Below are 20297 nucleotides of genomic sequence, written 5' to 3' on the forward strand. Positions count from 1 at the left end.
CGGCCCTGGTTGTCACCTTGAGAAGGTAGGGGTGAGCTTCCTTCTTGAACCGCTGCAGCCCACGTGCTGGAGGGTAGACCCACATGTCCATTAGGGAGGAAATTCCAGGGGTTCGGACCCAGCCGCACTGAAGGAATGGCCGATATTTTTCCAAGTTGGGATGGAGAGTTGCTCGGAGGGGGATCATGCAGGGCTCTGGTGCTCCCATGTATGGGCTGCCCCTGTCCTTCTAGGTGGAAGTGGTTGTGGATTTAGAAGGTACAGTGTAAACAGCCTTGGTAGTTTTCTGCAGTGCATCTTGTAGATGGAGCAAACTGCTGCAACTGAGCGTCGGTGGTGGAAAGAGTAGATGTTGGTGGATGTGGTGCCGGGGGCTGTTTTGTCCTGCATAGAGTCGAACTTATTGACTGTTTTTGGAGCTGCACCCATCCAGGACAAGTGGGGAATATTGCCACACCCTCCTGACTTGTGCTGTGTTGATGGTGGACAGGCTCTGGGGAGTCAGGATGTGATGACCTGTTGCAGTCCTCTTGACTTTCTGGTCAAAGGTAATCCCCAGGATCTTGACGGTGGGGGAGTGAGTGATGGTGATGCAATTGAATGTCAAGGGGCAGAGGTTAGATCGCCTTTTATCAGAGGCTTTCATTGTCTGACATTTGTGAATGTTACTTGCTATTTCTTCCCCCGAGCCTGCACATTGACCAGATCTTGTTGCATTCGAACACAGGCTGCTTCAGCACCTGGGGAGTTGTGAATGGAGCTGAACATTGTGCAATCATTGGCAAACATCCCAACTTCTGGCCTCATGATGGCGGGAAGTCATTAATGAGATGACTGGCCTCCAACAACCACGACCATCTTCCTATCTGTCAAGTCTGATTCCAACCAGTGGAGAATTTGCTGCCTGATTCCAGTTTTGCTCAGGCTCCTTGATGCCACACACAGTCAAATACAGTCTTGATGTCAAGCGCTGTCACTCTGAGTTTTGCAAAAAGTCAAGATTTGTTGTTTGTTAAAGAGACCTGATGGCAGTTTATTTATTGCAAAACAGATAATCCACACACATAATAGGTCATATCATGAACACAGAACAAAGACTGCAGATAGAGCAGTGACAGAAGTGGAGAATGACAATGTCATGTTACATGGGGCCTTTAATGTAAAGAAACATCCCAGGGAGACATATGGCCAGATCACCAGTGCCTTGCTGAAACAGTCTTGTTTGAGCCCGAGAGATGGATTTTAACAAGGGCAGAGGGGGAGGTAACACCAGAGTTTAGGCCTCTTGTGTAGTTGAAGGCATGGCCACTTATGGAAGAGTGATCAGGAATCAGTGGATGTTCACACTGGGTGGAATTAGAATCATAGAGCTATACAGCACGGAAACAGGCCCTTCAGCCCAACTCATCAATGCTGACTAGGTTTCCAAAACTGAACAAGAATTAGGAAGAGCGCAGAGATCATAGAGGGTGATAGCAGATCACAAATGGAATGACTTCAAACTTGAAATGTCACTGGGCTGGAAGCCAATATAAGTCAGTGAGCTCCAGCTGTCTTGGGGAAGGTGATAGGGGAACAGAACCCACTTTGGATGACCTCAGATTTAGGGAGGTTGGGATGTAGAAGATCAGCTGGCAGCGATTGGAAGTTAGGCTGGTGGGAATGACAGTGTCATTGAGGAAAGCAACACCAGTGGGTAGCCAGGAGGGATTAACCTACCACCTGTTGACTCCTTTGGTAGCTTCTCTACGACCAACCCTCTCCCTTGAAGCCACCCCCAAATGGGTCCCACCAGATTATTAGGGTCATTCCTAACAGCACCTGAACCTCTCTTCTGAGCCGTTCACAAGCATCATACTGGTCTGACACTGAGACAATGCCTTCTTTGGTTGTATTTTCTACGAAAATAGATAATGCAGGAGAGTCCCAGCAGGACTAGCAGCATCTACGGAAAGGAAAACGTAGGGTTGTTCTTTTGAGTTCAGCATGACTACTCTTTGGGAAGCGAAGAAGTTCCGGAGTTCTGTGGAGGAGTCATACCAGACTTGAAGTGTTAACTCTGTTCCTGTCTCTAGCTGGGTTCTGCTGGACCCGTTGAGTTTCTCCAGCACATTTCCGATCTGCTTTCCAGTTCAGTTGTTCCTACCAAAACAACACAACAGAATGGGAAGTTCTGGTGGGCACACTATAGGAGGCTCTGGAGAGGGTCCAAAAGAGGTTTATCAGGATGTTGCCGGGATTGGAGTGCATTAGCTACAACAACAGTTTCGACACTGAAGTGCAAACCTCACAGAAGTGTATACAGTTATGAGAGGGATGGATAGGGTGGATTGTTTCGAGGTGAGAGACGGAAAATTTAAAAGAGAACTGTGAGCAGTCTTTTTTTAAAACAAAGGCAGTGGTTAAGTGCCTGGGATGCACTGTCAAATAAGGTGGCAGAAGCACACGCGACAGCAAAGTTTAAGAGGCATTTTCACAGAAAATGTGAACAGGCAAAGAACAGAGGAATATGGACCATGTGTAGGCAGATGGGATTACTTTTGAATAGCTTTACTGACAGCACAGACATGGTCGGCAAAAAGGCCTGTTCCTGTGCTGTACTGTTCTAGGGCCATGACCCAATCCAGGCACTTTTCAGGTCCTACCTGGAGATTTGCACTCTACACTTTCACACCAGCCTAGTCTTGTGCCTGTAAAATCCCAGCCACACTTCTCCTGGCACAGTCGCTGCCACCAGCAATCAGGAACTTTCCTTGTCCTTTGTCTGAGGCCGTTGGATGCTTTGCAGATTGGGTGTTCAGTAGCAAACATTGGCAAAAGCATGCAATGCAGGATCGACAAGCTCCTAACAGTAAAGGTGCATTGTGATAGAATGACACCAGATTTCCCTCAGCACTGACCCTCCGACAGTGCATTGCTCCCTCGGAGCTGACCCTCCGACAGTGCATTGCTCCCTCAGCACTGACCCTCTGACAGTGCATTGCTCCCTCAGCGCTGACCCTCTGACAGTGCATTGCTCCCCCAGCGCTGACCCTCCAACAGTGCATTGCTCCCTCAGCGCTGACCCTCTGACAGTGCATTGCTCCCCCAGTGCAGACCCTCCAACAGTGCATTGCTCCCTCAGCGCTGACCCTCTGACAGTGCATTGCTCCCTCAGTGCAGACCCTCCAACAGTGCATTGCTCCCTCGGTGCTGACCCTCCGACAGTACATTGCTCCCACAGCGCAGACCCTCCAACAGTGCATTGCTCCCTCAGCGCTGACCCTCTGACAGTGCATTGCTCCCTCAGCGCAGACCCTCCAACAGTGCATTGCTCCCTCGGTGCTGACCCTCCGACAGTGCATTGCTCCATCGGCACGGACCCTCCGACAGTGCATTGCTCCCCCGGCGCTGACCCTCCGACAGTGCATTGCTCCCCCAGCGCAGACCCTCCGACAGTGCATTGCTCCCTCAGCGCTGACCCTCTGACCGTGTGGTTTTCTGATTAAGGTGAAATGTGGACTCTAATGTCAGTCTCTGCAACGGTACAATTAACACAACAGCCTAACCGGCACACCCGTGCCCTCCTGGGAAGGAATTCTGCCGGACCTAACTGTGCCTGGCCTACATATGTGATTCAGACCCACAGCGAAGGTGGTTGCCCCTTAACTGTGGGCCTGGTGAGCCAATTGGTTGCTGGGGTGGGGGGGGGGGGGTGTGGTTTGGTAGTAGGCAGAAGCCTTGCCTTGCAACATACACTTTTCTCAACTGAATAACAAAAATACTTGACAAAATGCAGCAGAGGAACTTTTGCATACCTAAAACAGACAGACGTCACAGATACTGACGGGCAGTGGCACATTGTAGAATTTACCCAGGGCTAGCTATCCTGGGGCCTAAACTGAGTCTTCCGTCAGAGCTTTGTTGACATCACAGTTAGACATCAATGTTTGACCGAGCATTTTACTTGTTTGTAAATCACAGTTGGGGTTTAATGGTGTGAGAGTGAACAGAGGAAATCTTTTTGTTTTAACCTCACTGATGCTGAAGTGTAGATACTGACTGCAAGATATATTACTAACATTCAGCTAATTTATTCCAGACCAGCTGGCAGAGGGGGTCTCTCAGTTTGAATTTTCATCCGTAAGAAGGCAAATGACAATGTTGACTCCACGTCAAGGCAATCTGAGTTAACTGTGATTATATATGTACATTATATATAGAGACAGTGCTGTGTGCAGTACCTGTGGCAAGGTGGCAGCACCTGTGGCAAGGTGGCAGCCTGTCAGATTGGAGAGAGAAAGAGCAGGGAAAGCTAATGCTGGAACTGGATTGAAAATAAAAACAATCAGGGAACGTGGTTGTCACTGGTTAGGCCAGCATTTACTGTTCATCCCTAATTGCCCAGGGGGCAATTAAGGGATGTCCACATTCCCGTGAGTCTGGTGTCATGTGTAGGCCAGGCTAGACCATGTAAAGATACAATTCCCAAAAGGACATTGAATGAACTGGATGGGTTTTTCCAACAACCGATTCATAGTCATCATTGGCCGTGCGTTTCCATTTCTTTTTACTGAATTCCAATTCCCTCATCAGCCGTGGCAAAATTTGAACCCAGGTCCCCTAGAGCATCACCTGAGTATCTGGGTTAACACTCCAGCAACAATACCACTAAGCTATCGCCTCCCCAGTTATTAAGGGACTCAAAGTTCGGAGGGGCACAGACAGGGTAGTTTACTTTTGTTAAATTCATTTGTGGGATGTGGGGGCCACTGGCTGGCCAGCATTTATCATCCATCCCGAATTGCCCTTGAGAAGGTGGTGATGAGCTGCTTTCTTGAACCGCTGCAGTCCACCTGAGTGCATTGACCGATAATGCCATTAGAGAGGGAATGCCAGGATTTTGACCTGGCGACAGTGAAGGAACGGTGGTATATTTCCAAGTCAGTAAGTGGAGTGGCTTGGATGGGAACCTGAAGGTGGTGGTATTCCCATGTATCTGCTGGCCTGGATGGGGTGAGGGCTGGAGGTTGAGGGCTACATCTAAGTGGCTCAGTTTAGGGTAAAGGCCATTCGGCATTGAGTTGAGGAGGAATTTCTTCATACAGAGAGTGGGGAATCTCTGGAAGTCTGTGCCACAGACAGCTGTGAAGCTCAGTCACTGGGTGCATTCAAGAATGGTTGAACCCCAGACATTAAAAGCAGTGATGGACACGAGATAGCCTGGGAACTCATCCTCAACGGGATTGTGGGCTTGGCTATGGCAACAAGACAGCTTCAAAAAGGGAAGGAAAATACACTCTGGGCCAGCCAGCAGAACCCACATCCTGTGATTGCACCAACAAAAAACGAAAATGTTACTGAAGTGAATCAGCCATGTTCTCATTAGATGGCAGGACACATCCTGTTCCTAATTATTACCATAAGAATCAGGAACAGGATGAGGCAGTTCGGCCCCTTGAGCCTGTTCCACAGTTCAATAGGGCCATGGCTGATCTGAAACTCTCATGTCCACTTTCCTGCATTTTCTCTTTATCCTGCAATTCCCCAACTGATCAAGAATCTATTGATCTCAGCTTTAAATATCCACTAGGTTACTGTTCCCTTACCGCACAACTCATCTCAAGATGATGCCCCTAAATTCTGGGACTATTTCCTCTCTTCCTACACTCTCCCATGAGGGAACATCCTCTCTGAATTTACCCTGTCATGCCCCTTAAGACCCAAAGTTTCAATGAGATCACCTCTCATTCTTCCAACAGGTCCCAATCTGCTTAATCTGTGCTCAGAAGACAATCTCTCTAGGCCAGGGATCAGCCTCAAGAACATTGACTGAATTGCCTCCAATAAAATTAGATCTTTGCTCTTAAATAAGGGGTCAAAACTGCTCACATTACTCCAAATGTGGGCTCACCAGCACCTTGTATATTAGCAATGAATCTTCTGACTCTTACACTGCAACCCAGTAACGTGCTGGAGATTTTTGGGTAAATAACAAAGAGGATTGATGAGGGCAGAGCAGCAGAAATGATCTATATGGACTTCAGTAAGGCATTCGATAAGCTTCTGCATCGTAGACTGGTTAGCGAGGTTAGATCTCGCTGAATACAGGGAGAAGTAGCTATTTCGATACAGAACTGGCTCAAAGGTAGAAGATGGAGGGTGCAGTGGAGGGCTGCTTTCCAGACTAGAAGCTCGTGACCAGAGGTGTACCGCAAATATCGGTGCTGGGTCCCATTGCTTTTTGTCATTTAATTACTTAGATGTGACCGTAGGAGATATGGTTACTTCGTTTGCAGACGACACTAGTATTGGAGATGTAGTGGACAGCGAAGAAAGTTGACTCAGAATACAATGAGATCTTGATCAGATGAGCTACCAGGCTTAGAAGTGGCAGATGGAGTTTAATTTAGATAAATGTGGGGTGCTACATTTTGGGAAAGGCAAACCAGGGGCATGACTTATACACTGAATGGTAAGGTCCTGGGGAGTGTTTCCGAACAAAGAGGCCTTAGAGTGAGCTTCATAGTTCATTCAAAGGTGAATAGGACAGTGAAGGAGGGGTTCGGTTTGCTGGCCTTTATGGGTCAGTTCATTGAGTACAGGGAGCTGGGAGGGTCATGTTGTGGCTGTACAGGGACATTGGTTAGGGCCACTTTGGGAATACTGCATTCAATCCCGGTCTCCCTGCTACAGGAAGGATGTTGTGAAATTTGAAAGGACCCAGGAAAGGTTTACAAGGATGTTGGAGGGTTTGAGCGATAGGGAGAGACTGGGTATATTTTCCCAAAACCGTCAGAGGGTTTATAAAATCATGAGGGGCATGGAAAGGGGAAATAAGCAAAGCCTTGTCCCCAGGGTGGGAGAATCCAAAACCAGAGGGCATAGATCTAAGATGAGATGGGAAAGATATAAAAGTGGCTTAAGGGGAAATGTTTTCGTGCAGAGGATGGTGTGTGTGTGGAACAATCTGCCAGAGGAAGTGGTGGAGGCTGGGACAACATTTAAAAGGCAGATGGATGGGTACATGGATAGGAACGGTTTTGAAGGATATGGGCCAAATGCTGGCAAGTGGGACTAGATTTATATAGGATATCTAGTTAGCAAGGGCGACTTGGACCTAAGGATCTGTTTCCATGCTGTATACCTCTATGACACTATAAATGAGGGAAATATTCCATAAGCCTTCCTGGTTACCTGCTGCATCCAGTCTGCTAGTTTTCTGGGCTTCATGTACAAGTCACCCATGCCATTTCCAAATCTCTTGTGTTCATCTTTCATAAGTTCCTATCTACCTTAACAGTGCAACATTCCCTCAATACAAGCCCTGCGATAGTGCAATGCTCCCTCAGCACTGACCCTCCGACAGTCCCTGCTCCCACAGCGCTGATCCTCCAACAGTGCAGCACTCCCTCAGCACAGACCCTCCGACAGTGCGGTGCTGCCTCAACACTGACCCTCCAACAGTGCGGTGCTCCCTCAGCGCTAACCCTCCGACAGTATAGCGCTCCCTCAGGACTGACCCTCCGACAGTGCGGTGCTCCCTCTAAAACACGCTGCTGTGTCAGCCCACAGTTTTTAATTGCTGCTGGAGTGGGATCTAAAACAGGCTACACTGTCGCACTGGGCTGCAAGTGATGGCAACTGAGGCACACCTGAAGCTGGGAATGATGAGCCTGGAAAGTTGAGCTCAAATCCACCTGGAATGGTGGGCAATGTAGATGCAGTTCAGTAACTGAGAACTAAAATGGATTTAATCATATTTAAAAAATATTGGCCAAAGTGATGATGGCTGTGAGGTTTCCTGGAGGAGGCGATGGCCTAGTGGCATTATTGCTGGACTGTTAATCCAGCAGCCAGACAATATTCTGGGATCCAGGTTCGAATCCTGTCACGGCAGATGGTAGAATTTGAATTCAATAAATATCTGGAATTAAAAATCCAATGATGACCATGAATCCATTGTCAATTGTCAGGAAAACCCGTCTGGTTCACTAATATCCTTTAGGGAAGGAAACTGCCATCCTTACCTGGTCTGGCCTACATGTGACTCCAGACCCACAGCAACGTGGCTGACTCTTAGCTGCTCTCTGGGCAATTAGGGATGGACAATAAATGCTGCCTAACAAGCAACACCCTCATCCAATCAATGAGTAAAGGGGAAAACAAGCCACAGAACGGCCTGACACGTTAACATACACAAGCAAACCTGCTGTCCTTACCCTTTACGGGAACTCTGGAGCCACATTGATGGGGTGAATGCTGAACTGCCCTCTGAAATGGCTGAGTGTGACTCCCAATTCGGGGGAGCAAATGTGGGCAGGCAACCATTGCTGAACACATCCAAGTGAGGTTCAGCATTAGGCCACTCGAGACTTCCCCCGCCATTCCGAGGAGGGGTGGCTGATCTGACTGAGGTCATGGCTCCAGTTTTCTGTTACACCCCTCCCCAAAACTCCGTCTTTTTTCAAGGACGCACCCAGGCGAGGGATATTAAAGACGGATAGACGGACACACATACACACAGATATACAATATCGCTTCTGCTAATGCTTCCTTCATACAGATTGATTAGACAAGTTCAGTGTGTCTATTTTGTTCTCTCCTACTCTGACAAGTGTATCAAGTGCAGAAAAAGGCCATTCAATCCATCTGTCCTGTACCTGGTGCACCTGCACCACACGGGCCTCCTCCCACCCGATCCCTCCATCTACCCCCCAGTCCCTCATGTGTTCATCCAGCTTCTCCCTTCAGAACTTTGTTAGTTTTCACTTTGACCACTCCCTGCCAGGGCGAGGCGCACAATGTCACCCCTCTCGAGGTGAGGGCACCTCTCTCTGGAATTTCCGGCCGGTTTCACTTGGCCCCCACCACTATCCTGGCCCTTCTGAGCACCGGTGGGACAGAAACACCGTCTCCTCAACTCTCGAGTCTAGAGTTGTTTGAAGGTCTCCAAGTCGTCCCTTGCCTGGGAATAACATCACTTCGAAACACCCCGCCCCCAACCCTCTGCCGTTTTAAACGTGTGAAGTGCGAGGCAGACCCTGCGGACGCTGGAAGTTAGAAACGAGAACAGAAAAGTGATGGGGGGACTCGGCAGCATCTGCGCGCAGAGAGACAGAAACAGAGACAACCTCTCAAGTCCAGCGCCGCTCTCCTTCAGAAGTGAGGGGTGCTGAGCTGGAGCCTCCATAGGTTCCTAACAGTCCGCACTTCTGGGCAAGACTCAAACTGGACACAGGATGCTAACGAAAATCATCCAAAGTGGGAAAGGCTTCAGAAATCTGAAGCACAAAGGGACTCGGGAGCCCTGGCTGGCCCAGGTTTCTCTGAAGGTTAAGATGCAGGTTAGGAAGGCAAATGGAATGTTAGCATTCATTTCAAGAGGGGCTGGAATATAACAGTGGAGATGCACTGCTGAGGCTGTGTAAGGCCCTGGTCAGGCCCCATTTCGAATACCGTGAGCAGTTTTGGGCCCCGTATCGAAGGACAGATTGTGCTGTCCTTGGGGGGGGTCCAAGGAAGACACGAGAATGATCCCAGGGATTAATCGCTTGTCATATGAGGAGCGGTTAAGGACTCTTGATAGAGTTTAGAAGGATGGGGGGGGGGGGGTGTACGATCTGATTGAAACTTACAGAACACCGAGAGGCCTGAGTAGAGTGGATGTGGAGAAGATGTTTCAACCAGTAGGAGGGACTAGGACCCGAGGGCACAGCCTCAGAGTGAAGGGCCGAACCTTGGAGTAATTTGTTCAGCCCGAGAGTGGGGAATGTGTGAGACTTATTGCTGCCGAGGGCTGTGGAGGCCCAGTCACTGAGTGTCTTTAAGTCAGAATTAGACAGGGTCATGATTTGCAAAGGGGGTCAAGGGTTATGGACAGAAGGCAGGACAATGATAGTTGAGAAACGTACCATGAACGAATTGTGCAGCAATGAGCTGCATGACCTAATTTTGCTTCTGTATCTAATGGTCTAACTCTGCTTTTCTCTCCTCAGGAATCGTTGATACAGCGGTTCTCTCTCCCCACTTCCCGGTCAGCCGAGTTATATCTCCACAAATCCTCAGGTTCTATGATAGTGACGCAGGATCAATTCCCGACCACCGTCAGAGGATCAGCAGTTAAGGAATGAAAGTGCTTGGGGAAGGGGAGGGGGAAGGTGGGTTGGTTCGGGGGTGGGGGGGGTGGTTAGCATTCAGGACGCTGGTTCCCCGGCCGCTTCCTTGGCAAGGTGCACCCGCTGGTGCTTGAGGCGGGCGGAGGACTGGGAGAAGCCCTTGCCGCAGACGGTGCAGGTGAAGGGCCTCTCGCCTGTGTGGCGGCGTTGGTGTATGGCAAGGGTGGAGGAGAGGGCAAAGCCGCAGCCACAGACAGGGCAGATGTAGGGCCGCTCGCCAGTATGCACCCGGTGGTGAACCAGGAGCGCCGCCTGCTGCACAAAGGCCTTGCCGCACACAGTGCAGGAGAAGTCCCTGGCGCCGGTGTGCAGCCGGCGGTGGGCCTGCAGGTTGCCCGAGTCCACGAAGCGCTTGCCACACAGTGGGCAGGGAAAGGGGCGCTCGCCGGTGTGGGTGCGCCGGTGGGTGCGAAGGTTACAGAGCCAGCGGAAGCGTTTGCCACAGACCGGGCAGGCGAAGGGGCGCTCATCAGTGTGAACCCGCTGGTGGGTGAGCAGCGAGGAGGACTGGGCGAAGGCTCGGCCGCACATGGCACAGATATAGGGTCGCTCGTCCGTGTGCAGGCGGCGATGAGCCACCAGCACCGAGGACTGGGTGAAGGCCTTGCCACAGTCTGGGCAGACATAGGGCCTTTCGCCGGTGTGTACCCGCTGGTGGGCCAGCAGGGTGGAAGAGTGGGCGAAGGCTTTGCCGCATTCGGCGCAGACGTACGGCCGCTCGCCAGTGTGGCCCCGCTGGTGGACGCTGAGGCTTGATGGGTCGGTGAAGCCATTGCCGCAAATGGTGCAGGTGTAGGGTCTCTCTCCAGTGTGCACCCACTGGTGGGTCAGCAGGCCCGACATGCGGGAGAAGGCCTTGCCGCATTGGGGGCAGGAGTGGGGCTTCTCACCGCTGTGGCCCAGCATGTGAGTCTTCAGCTGTGAGGGGTATAGGAAGCCCTTACCGCACACCTCGCAGGTGCACGGCCGCTCAGCGCTGTGGCTCCGCTTGTGCCGTGACAAGTTGGATGACTGGGTGAAACCCCGGCCGCACAACTGGCAGGTGTAGGCCTTGCCCGTGCCTTCGGCACCTCCTCCTCCTCCTCCGGTGGCCATGTTGCCTCCCCCTGGCACGTCCAGCCTTCCCCCTGGCTCCTCATGCTCTGCCATGCTCCGCTCCCGCTCTGGGCTCCCTGTCTGCCCCGGGCCGTTAATTGCAGGATCCCCTGAAAGCCGGAAAGCAGCACATCAGATCGGTAACAGGGTGCCATCTATGGGGTTGGGGGGGGGGGATGGCAGAGGGACAATGTGAATCGGTACCAGAAGCCCAGGGATTTACCAGAGGTTAAGTGGAGATCCTCACACAACCATCAAGGAATCTAGCAGAAACCCGAGGCCAGCCCTCGCACTGACACCACCATCTCTAAATTTTAAATGGGTTCTGGCAGTTAACTGTCGATCAGCATCAGCATGCACCCTGCGTCCACATTACCCCCACCCAAAACTAACAATGCACTCCTCTCTCACAGTGCGAAGCACTGCAGTGCCACCACGCAGCAAATACCACCTCCCTCCCGTCCCACAGACACACAAGCCTAAAGTTCCTCCACGAACTGGCCATCTGATTTTGGCAATCTTGCCAAAGGGTCCTGACTCGCATTCCGCGCATGCGCCACACGGCACGGCCGGCCACGCCCATTGCCGTCGGTGCCCCAGCGCGCGCGCGCGCCAGCCGTTACCCCTCCCCCACTTCGCCCCTTAAGGGAGGCGGGTCCGCGGCGCCTCGGCGGGGAGAGAGGGAATTTGCAGAGAATTTTATTTTTATTTTCCAAAAAACAGATACCGGGCGAATTGCCGCCCGAGGCGGTAAAAGGAAGCCGTACCTGAAGCAGAGCCTGTGACAGAGAGACGGTGCCCAACGATCGGCGGCCGCGGCGGCGGGCGACACGTGACCACCCGCCCGCTGATGGACGGGCGGCCGCGGCCAATGGGGTGAGGGCGGAGTTCGGAGGACCGGTCTGGTCCTCCAACCAATCGGGCGGACACTGGCGGGGTGGGGCGATGTCTTGCCTGCCCAGCATGAGTGATCGACGGGGAGCCCAGCGAATGGGATGAGCGGGTATCGGGAGGGCCGGCCTGTTCCTCTAACCAATGGGAGACGCTCTGGAGTGGAGGGCGGGACTGGCTTCCCTTTGTGAGGTCAGCTTTCAGATGTTCCCACAGTCTTCAACGTTCCGGGGAGCTGTCATGTGACTCTCCAACATGTGTGTCTCCTCCTGTGGGTTCCCTGACCCCCATATGACACTCCCACCTATGTCTTCCCCAATGGGTGCTCCTCCCTGTCCCTATCCCCCATGTGTGTCACTTCTCCACTCTCTACCCCTTTTGTGTGTCTCTCCTCAATGTTTGTCTTTGCTCGCTCCCATTTCAGGATCCCTCTTCCCCTTTATGGCCAAAATTGGTGATTACTGCAGAGAGGCGACATTAAAACGTTTTCAGCGATAATGGGAACTGCAGATGCTGGAGAATTCCATGATAATAAAATGTGAGGCTGGATGAACACAGCAGGCCCAGCAGCATCTCAGGAGCACAAAAGCTGACGTTTCGGGCCTAGACCCTTCATCAGAGAGGGGGATGGGGTGAGGGTTCTGGAATAAATAGGGAGAGAGGGGGAGGCGGACCAAAGATGGAAAGAAAAGAAGATAGGTGGAGAGCAGACTGACCTATCCCCTCCCTACCTCCCCACCTATACTCTCCACTCCACCTATCTTCTTTTCTCTCCATCTTTGGTCCACCTCCCCCTCTCTCCCTATTTATTCCAGAACCGTCACCCCATCCCCCTCTCTGATGAAGGGTCTAGGCCCAAAACGTCAGCTTTTGTGCTCCTGAGATGCTGCCGGGCCTGCTGTGTTCATCCAGCCTCACATTTTATTATCTTATAACGTTTTCACTGCATTCAATTGAGCCCGTGTCAATAATGTCTGCTCCATTCTTGAGTCCAAAACATAGATATTCCCACTTCTGCTGAGTTTGTTCCTCCCTTCCTTTTCCTGCTTTCTCTAGCAAGGGCATTGGACGATGGTTCGGATAAAAACAGAGTTTACGGATGTGTTGGGAACTGGGGAGCAAGAGGTTGGTTGGCCCTCAGTAATGACACTCATTTCACAAGGTGGTGCAGATATGATGAGCTGAATAGTCTCCTTTCGAGCTGCATCACTTCTGTAACAGACAGCAATTCTGAGGAAGGGTCAGCAGACCCAAAATGTTAGCAGATTTTTAACTTCACAGATGCTGCCAGCTAAGTTTTTTCCAGCAACTTCTGTTTTTGTTGCAGTTCTGGGACACCACTTTACTCTCCACAATGATAACCAATGTGAGATGTGGAATGCTCCCCTCTTGCCTTGGATCATGCTGTAAAAGCTCAACACCATCCAGAACAAGGCAGCCCCCATTTGATTGGCACTCCCTCCACCACTGACAGTCAGTCGCAGCAGTGTGTACTGCCTTCAAGATGAACTGCAGAAATTCATCATCAGAAGGGATGGTCAACAGGTTAAATACAGGAATGATGGAGGGTGGCAGAACTGCGTGGCGGGGGGGGGGGGGGTGGATATGGGGTAGGCCATTTAGGACTGAGATGAGAATTTGCCTTACCCAAAGAGCAACGAGCTTCTGGAGGTCCCTGCCACAGAGATCGGTTGATGCCAAAATATTGCTTGTTTTCAAGGAGTTAGGTATCATTTTGAGTCCTAAAGGGCTCATCTTGTTCAATGCTACTGTTGGAAAGGACCCATGAGACAGAGCACAGTCTCAGGAAACAAAGCTGAGCCAGGTGGAGGAAGGGGTAGTGGATGAATATATTGGAAATAGTGATCATAATCATTACATTCAGCATCATTATCAAAAGGGATAAAGAGCAGGAGTAAGAATTCTAAATTGGGGGAAGACTTTTTTTTAAAACAAAGCTGAGAGGTAATCTGGCATAAATGGATTGGAAACAGTTCACTGTAAGAAGCTCAGTGACATATCAATGGGAGGCATCCCAAAGTGAGAAACTATGGGCAGATTCAATCACACAAAGCAAAACTGTAATGCTAACAAATCTGGAGCTCCCTGGCTATCTGTCTCTTTTCCAAATCGCTTTAAATCTACATCCCCTCAATCTTGTTCTTCTTAAGAGCGGGAGCAGCTTCTCCCTATTCCCACAGCCCCCAGCCCTGCTCATGATTTTGAAAATGTCTCTCAGATCTCACCTCAGCCTTCTTCCTAACTGAATTCCCACATCCCTGAAACCATCCTTGTACATCACTTCTGCACACTGTCTCCAATGTGTTCCTGTTTTTCCTGTATTTCAAGTGTTCACAGCTGTGCTCAGTATTGCAGCGAAGGTTTAACAAGTTCAATATGACCTCCTTGCTCTGGTACTCTATGCCTCGACTGTACAGCCAAGGACACTGTCTGCTTTATGAACTGCTCTCTCCACCTGTCCTGTCACATTTATTGACTTATGTACATACAGATCCAGTTCTACCTTCTCCTGCAGCTGGTATATTCACCTTGTACAGGCCTGATGAATCGAATGGTTTCCTGTGCTGTTATCTTTCTGTTGTTCTACACAGAGTGCCTGCTGTGTCAGATTAAGCGAAGGGACAACTGGTTGCCACATGAAGTATAGTCTGGGAGAATGAGATATTGTCCACACTTTAGACATAGAAACTGTTATTAGGCCATTTGATCATGGCTGATGTGTTTCCCAACCCAAAACTCCTGCCTTCTTTCCATAATCCTTGATCTCCTTACCAATCAAGAACCTATTTATCCTGGTCTTAGAGACACACTCAATGACTTGGCCTTCACAATCCTCTACAGAAATGAGTCCCGCAGATTCCCTCCTCATCTCAGTTCTAAAGAGTTGCCCCTTCACTCTGAGGCTGTGCCCTCAGGTCCTGGTCTGTCCTACTCGTGGCAATGTCTTCTCCATATCCATCCTATCCAGGCCTCTCAGCATTCTGTAAGTTTCAGTCAGATTCATACTTCTAAACTCCATCGAATACTGACCCAAAGTCATCAACCGCTCCTGATACAACAAGCCCTTCATCCCCGGGATCGTTCTTGTAAACCTTCACTGGATCCTCCCCCAACAACAACCTTGACCAGCACATCCTTCCACATATAGGGTCCAGAACGGCTCACAATATCCCAAATGCTGTCTGACAAGAGCCTTACACAGCTTCAGCAGTACATCCCTGCTTTTTCACTCTAGCCTGCTTTGGTCTGAAGTAGAAAACTCAGGTATTTCCCAAAGGCGTGAACATTGTAAGTGTTCGTATCCGATGTGACTTTGGGAGGGGGAAATGGAGGGTATTCTTTGTGTGCATGAAAATGCAGCAAGTCAGTACACAGGTACAGTGAGAAATTAGGAAGGCAAATGCCACGTCAGGCTTTATTGCAAGAGGTTTGGAGCACAGACATACAGAAATTGTGTGCAGGTCTGCTCTCCATAAGTTAGGAACGACAGTTGTCTATTGGAGGCAATACCAGGAACTTCACCAGATTGGTCCCTCAAGTGAGGGGTTTATCTGGAGGACAAAGAGCTGATAGCCTCTGGAGTGTAAAGGAGCAAGAGGGATCTCACTAAGCCATGCCTGGGAGGAATGCATTGGGCAGGGGAGACAGTTTAAGGGTGACCTGGCAGCCATTTTAAACTGAGATGAGAAGAAATTTTTTCACTTGACGCTGGTGAATCTGCGGAATTCTCACTGACAGAAGGCTCAGACGATAAATGGTTTGGGGGGGAGGGGCTAAATAGGACCTCCTTCTGCCCCTGTGTAACAGGCTCATGGAGGTGGCTGAATGGGCTCACGTTCCTGTGTAACACGCTCCACTCAGACTCCCACCTCCTGGCCCTGTTTCCTGTTGCAGGGATTAAAGAGACCCCGAGCTCCAGGTCTCTGTGGCGCCAGCTACCTCCCCGTCCCGAGCACCTACTCCCCCGCGGTGGCTTTCCTGGTGCCGGCGCAGGTACTTGGCTAGCTTGAAGCTCTTGCCGCAGGCCAGGCAGCTGAAAGGTCGCTCGTCGGTGTGGATCCGCCGGTGCGCCCGCAGTGCGGAGGGCAGCGTGAAGGCCTTGCCACACACTGGGCAGGCACAAGGCCTCCCCCCATCCATGTCATGGCCGGCCTGGTGCTGGCGCAGGTACTTGGCCAGCTTGAAGCTCTTGCCGCAGGCCAGGCAGCTGAAAGGTCGCTCGTCGGTGTGGGTCCGCCGGTGCGCCCGCAGGTTGGAGGAGCGGGCAAAGGCCTTGCCGCACACAGAGCAGCCAAACGGCCGCTCGCCATCCTTCTCCTGCAGGTGCCGCTTCAGCTCCTGGCCGCTCTTGAAGGCCTTGCCACATTCGAAGCACTCAAAGGGCGTCTCGTCGGTGTGCACGAGCTGGTGCCGCAGCAGGTGGGAGGAGCGGGCAAAGGTACGGCCGCAGACGGTGCAGGCAAAGGGCCGCTCGCCCGTGTGAACCCGTTGGTGGGCCAGCAGGTTGGAGGACTGGGCAAAGCCCTTACTGCACACTGAGCAGGTGTAGGGCCTCCTCCCTGAGTGGAGCCGGCTGTGTCGGCGCAGCTCCTGGGGGCTCTTGAAGCTCTTGCCACAGTCGGTGCAGCGGCATGGCCTCTCCTCGGTGTGTGCCAGCTGGTGGACCCGCAGGCATGAGGGGTAGGCAAAGACTTTGCCACACACGAGGCAGGGAAACGGGGATCTGGGCACCTGTCCTGTGTTCCGCAGGTACACATGGCTCTCCAGGGTAGTCTGGGAGTAGATGGATGCTTTGTCCACGCTGTTGTTATCATCGCTGCTGCTTCCACCTTCCATGCCCAAAGGTCGACCAGTGTCAGTTTCCAATGATATGGAAAAGTCCCAGCGTGTGTCTGCTCAGAGCTCGACTACAGTTCCTCCACACCGACATCCCCTGCAAGACAAGTTCAGAACCAATCAACCCATATCCAAACCAGAATGCCTGATCAATAGGATTCAGCTGAACAAATCCAAGCATGCGTGTAACATTCACGCCACCCAAATGCAAGGCAAAAACCATCCCCCACCCGCCCCTAGACATTCAATGGTGTTACCATCACTGAATCCTCCCACTATCAACATCCTGGGGCTTACCATTGGTCATAATCTCAACTGGTTTTGCCACCCAAAGTAGCTACAAGAGCAAAGCAGAAGCTCACACTCCTGCAGCAAGTAACTTACCTCCTGATTCCCCCCAAAGCCCGGCCCTCCATTATGTCAAGTAATGGAATACTCCTCACTTGTCCTGGATGGGTGTAGCTCCAACAACTCTCAAGAAGCTTGACACCATTCAGCACAAAGCAACCCCCACTTGACTGGCACCACATCTATAAACATGCAGTCTCTTCACCACCGATGCTTAGTAGCAGCAGTGTGTATCATCTGCGAGATGCACTGCACAAATTCACCAAAGATCCTCAGACAGCACGTTCCAAACACATGACCTCTTTCATTAAGTGGACAAGGGTAGCAAATACTTGGTAACTCCACCCCCTGCAAGATCCCCTCTGAGCCACTCACCATCCTGACTTGGAAACATATCACTATTCCTTTTCCTTTGCCGGGTCAGAATCTTGGAATTCTCTCCCTAAGGGACACTGTGGGTCAACCTACAGCATGTGGACTGCAGCAGTTCAAGTAGGCAGCTCACCACTGTCTTAAGTGGACAACGAGGGATAGGGCAATAAATGCTGGTCAATCTGTGATGCCCGTATGCCAACAGTAATTTTTATTAAAAGCTGCACCAACAAACAAATGAATGTATTCAGTCATTACATGGCTCATTTTTGCTCCCAGGTGATGGTACTGTCTGAATAGGATCTGCTCCTGTTATTATAGTCTAATGATGATGCAATCTGAACGGGCCTCCTGTTCCTGTAGTGTTGGGATGGTCTAATGGTGGTGCAGTCCTGGGGAGGTCAGCTTTTGTGGTAATATAATGGTTTAATGGCGGCATACGTTACCCAGACTGCCCCGCGGCTTGGAATGTGCTCTTAGGCATCGAAATGGGATGGCTCTGACGCATGCGCTGAAGGCACTGCATGCTGCTGAACACCGAGCCCGGACTTTCCCTTTTCCCGACTACACCGCCTGTGTGTCTGTGTGATTGCATCTAACGGATAATATCACCGAAATAAAACACGTACCCGAACATACCGGTGTCGAACGAGAGCCTTCTCCAAGCGCCGCACCCCGAACACACGTGACCCTGGGAACCGACCAATCAGAGAGGCGGCACCCTGGAGGGCCGGCAAGTCCTCCATCCAATGGGAGAGTGCCGGGGCATCCTCCAATCAAGGATAGGGTAAGCCGATTTATCCAATCAAAGGGAGGATGTCTCGTGGTCTCCCCAGCCAATGGGGATGGATTGATATATGCAGCCAATGAGCGAGTGTGGCGACTCCTCCAGCCATTAGGAGAATTGTTCGATTTGTCTAGCCAATGGGGGAGTGGAGCCGTGTCTTCCCGCCAATGGCAGAGTGACCTAGAGGGCTCCCGCCAATGGGAGAGTGGTGCGGTGCCCACCCGCCAATGGGAGAGTGGTGCGGTATCCTCCCGCCAATGGGAAGGCGACGTGGGTGGCTCCCGCCAATGGGAGCGTGGTGCGGGACACTCCCGCCAATGGGAGAGATGGAAATAGGGAGGGGAGATGATGGGAACTGCAGATGCTGGAGAATCCGAGATGTGGGGCTGGATGGACGCATCAGGCCTAGACCTCTTTGTATTCTGCCCGCGGCAGGAGGGGAAGCTCTGGTCACCAACAGGGAGCAGAGTCTGCCCAGCGCCATGTAAAAGCGTAGGGGGGAGATCCACTCAGCAGCTTATATATCAGAGATAATGGGAACTGCAGATGCTGGGGAATCCAAGATGATAAAGTGTGGGAGAGATAATGGGAACTGCAGATGCTGGAGATTCCAAGATAATAATAAAGTGTGGAGCTGGATGGATACAGCAGGCTCAGGAGCACAAAAGCTCCTGTGCTCATCCAGCTTCACACTTTATTAGCCTTTATATTATCCATGTTAACGTATACGTACCGAGAGGGGCATCAGTCATCGTCATTTATATTAGCTTTATTAACGTAGATGTAATAGAAGGTGCTTCAGTCAATGCTATTTATAAGAGTGTGAATATAAATTTTAAGGGGAGCTTTACTCTGCATCTAACCCCTTGCTGTCCTTGTCCCTGGGAGTGTTTGGTGGGTGATAGTGCAGAGGAGGCTTTACTCTGTATCTAACCCCATGCCGTCCTGGGAGTGTTTCATGGGGGCACAGTGTACGGAAAGTTTTCCCCTGTATCTAACTCCATGCTATCCATGTCCCTGGGAGTGTCTGATGGGGGCGGGGGGAGAAACGGACGGACAGTGTAGAGGAAGCTTTAGCCTGTATCTAACCCCGTGATGTCCCTGTTCCTGGGAATGTTTGATGGAGGGATCAGTGTAGACGAAGCTTTACTCTGTATCTAACCCCGTGCTGTCCCGGTCCCTGGGAGTGTTGATGGGGCGGGGGCGGGGGCGGGGGGGGGGGCACAGTGTGGAGAGAACTTTACTTGACCCACGAAGAAAGACTGAGGGACTTGGGTGTGTTCTCATTGAAGAGAAGGAGGCTAAGAGGGAATATAATAGAGATATACAAGATAATGAGAGGATTAGACAGGGTGGACAGTGACAGTCTTTTTCTGAGGATGAGGACTTCAGCTTGTACAAGGGGGCATAGCTACAATTTGAGGGGTGATAGATTTAAGACAGATGTCAGAGGCAGGTTCTTTACTCAGAGAGTGGTAAGGGGGTGGGATGCCCTGCCTGCCAATGTAGTTAACTCAGCCACATTAAGGACATTTAAACAGTCCTTGCATAAGCATATGGATGATGATGGGATAATGTAGGGGAGAGGCTTAGATTAGCTCACAGGTCGGCGCAACATCAAGGGCCGAAGGGCCTGTTCTGCGCTGTATTGTTCTTTGAAAGTCAAAAGGGGGTGAGCAGAAAGGTGGGGTTAGCGCCACAATCACATTAGCTACGACGGTGTCAAATGGAAAAGCAGGCATCAAAGGGACAAATGACCTCCTCCTGATACCCACTCCCCATGTCCTCCA

General features: G+C 51.1%; 2 protein-coding genes across 3 annotated transcripts; both read right to left on the reverse strand.

The window, feature by feature from the left end:
• Positions 1 to 986: 986 nt before the first annotated feature.
• On the reverse strand, positions 987 to 15298 carry LOC125448976 (endothelial zinc finger protein induced by tumor necrosis factor alpha-like). The gene is made up of 5 exons (XM_059641717.1): positions 15195 to 15298; positions 14693 to 14812; positions 12020 to 12360; positions 9894 to 11362; positions 987 to 2142 (listed from the first exon to the last, which is right to left on the reverse strand). The coding sequence occupies exons 1-4, from the start codon at positions 15296 to 15298 to the stop codon at positions 10176 to 10178; spliced, it is 1752 nt and encodes a 583-aa protein (XP_059497700.1). The 3' UTR covers positions 987 to 2142; positions 9894 to 10175.
• A 254-nt stretch (positions 15299 to 15552) lies between these two features.
• On the reverse strand, positions 15553 to 18458 carry LOC125448982 (gastrula zinc finger protein XlCGF64.1-like). Of its 2 annotated transcripts, none has more exons than XM_048524507.2 (2): positions 18350 to 18458; positions 15553 to 17097 (listed from the first exon to the last, which is right to left on the reverse strand). In XM_048524507.2, exon 2 carries the CDS (start codon positions 16998 to 17000, stop codon positions 16062 to 16064), a length of 939 nt encoding a protein of 312 aa, XP_048380464.1. In that variant the 5' UTR covers positions 17001 to 17097; positions 18350 to 18458; the 3' UTR covers positions 15553 to 16061. The 2 variants fall into 2 exon arrangements, with proteins under 2 accessions (XP_048380464.1, XP_048380465.1); XM_048524508.2 differs by having other exon boundaries at positions 18360 to 18417.
• Positions 18459 to 20297: the final 1839 nt, after the last annotated feature.

Source organism: Stegostoma tigrinum, chromosome 43 (assembly GCF_030684315.1).
Source record: "Stegostoma tigrinum isolate sSteTig4 chromosome 43, sSteTig4.hap1, whole genome shotgun sequence".
NCBI classification, from domain to species: domain Eukaryota; kingdom Metazoa; phylum Chordata; class Chondrichthyes; order Orectolobiformes; family Stegostomatidae; genus Stegostoma; species Stegostoma tigrinum.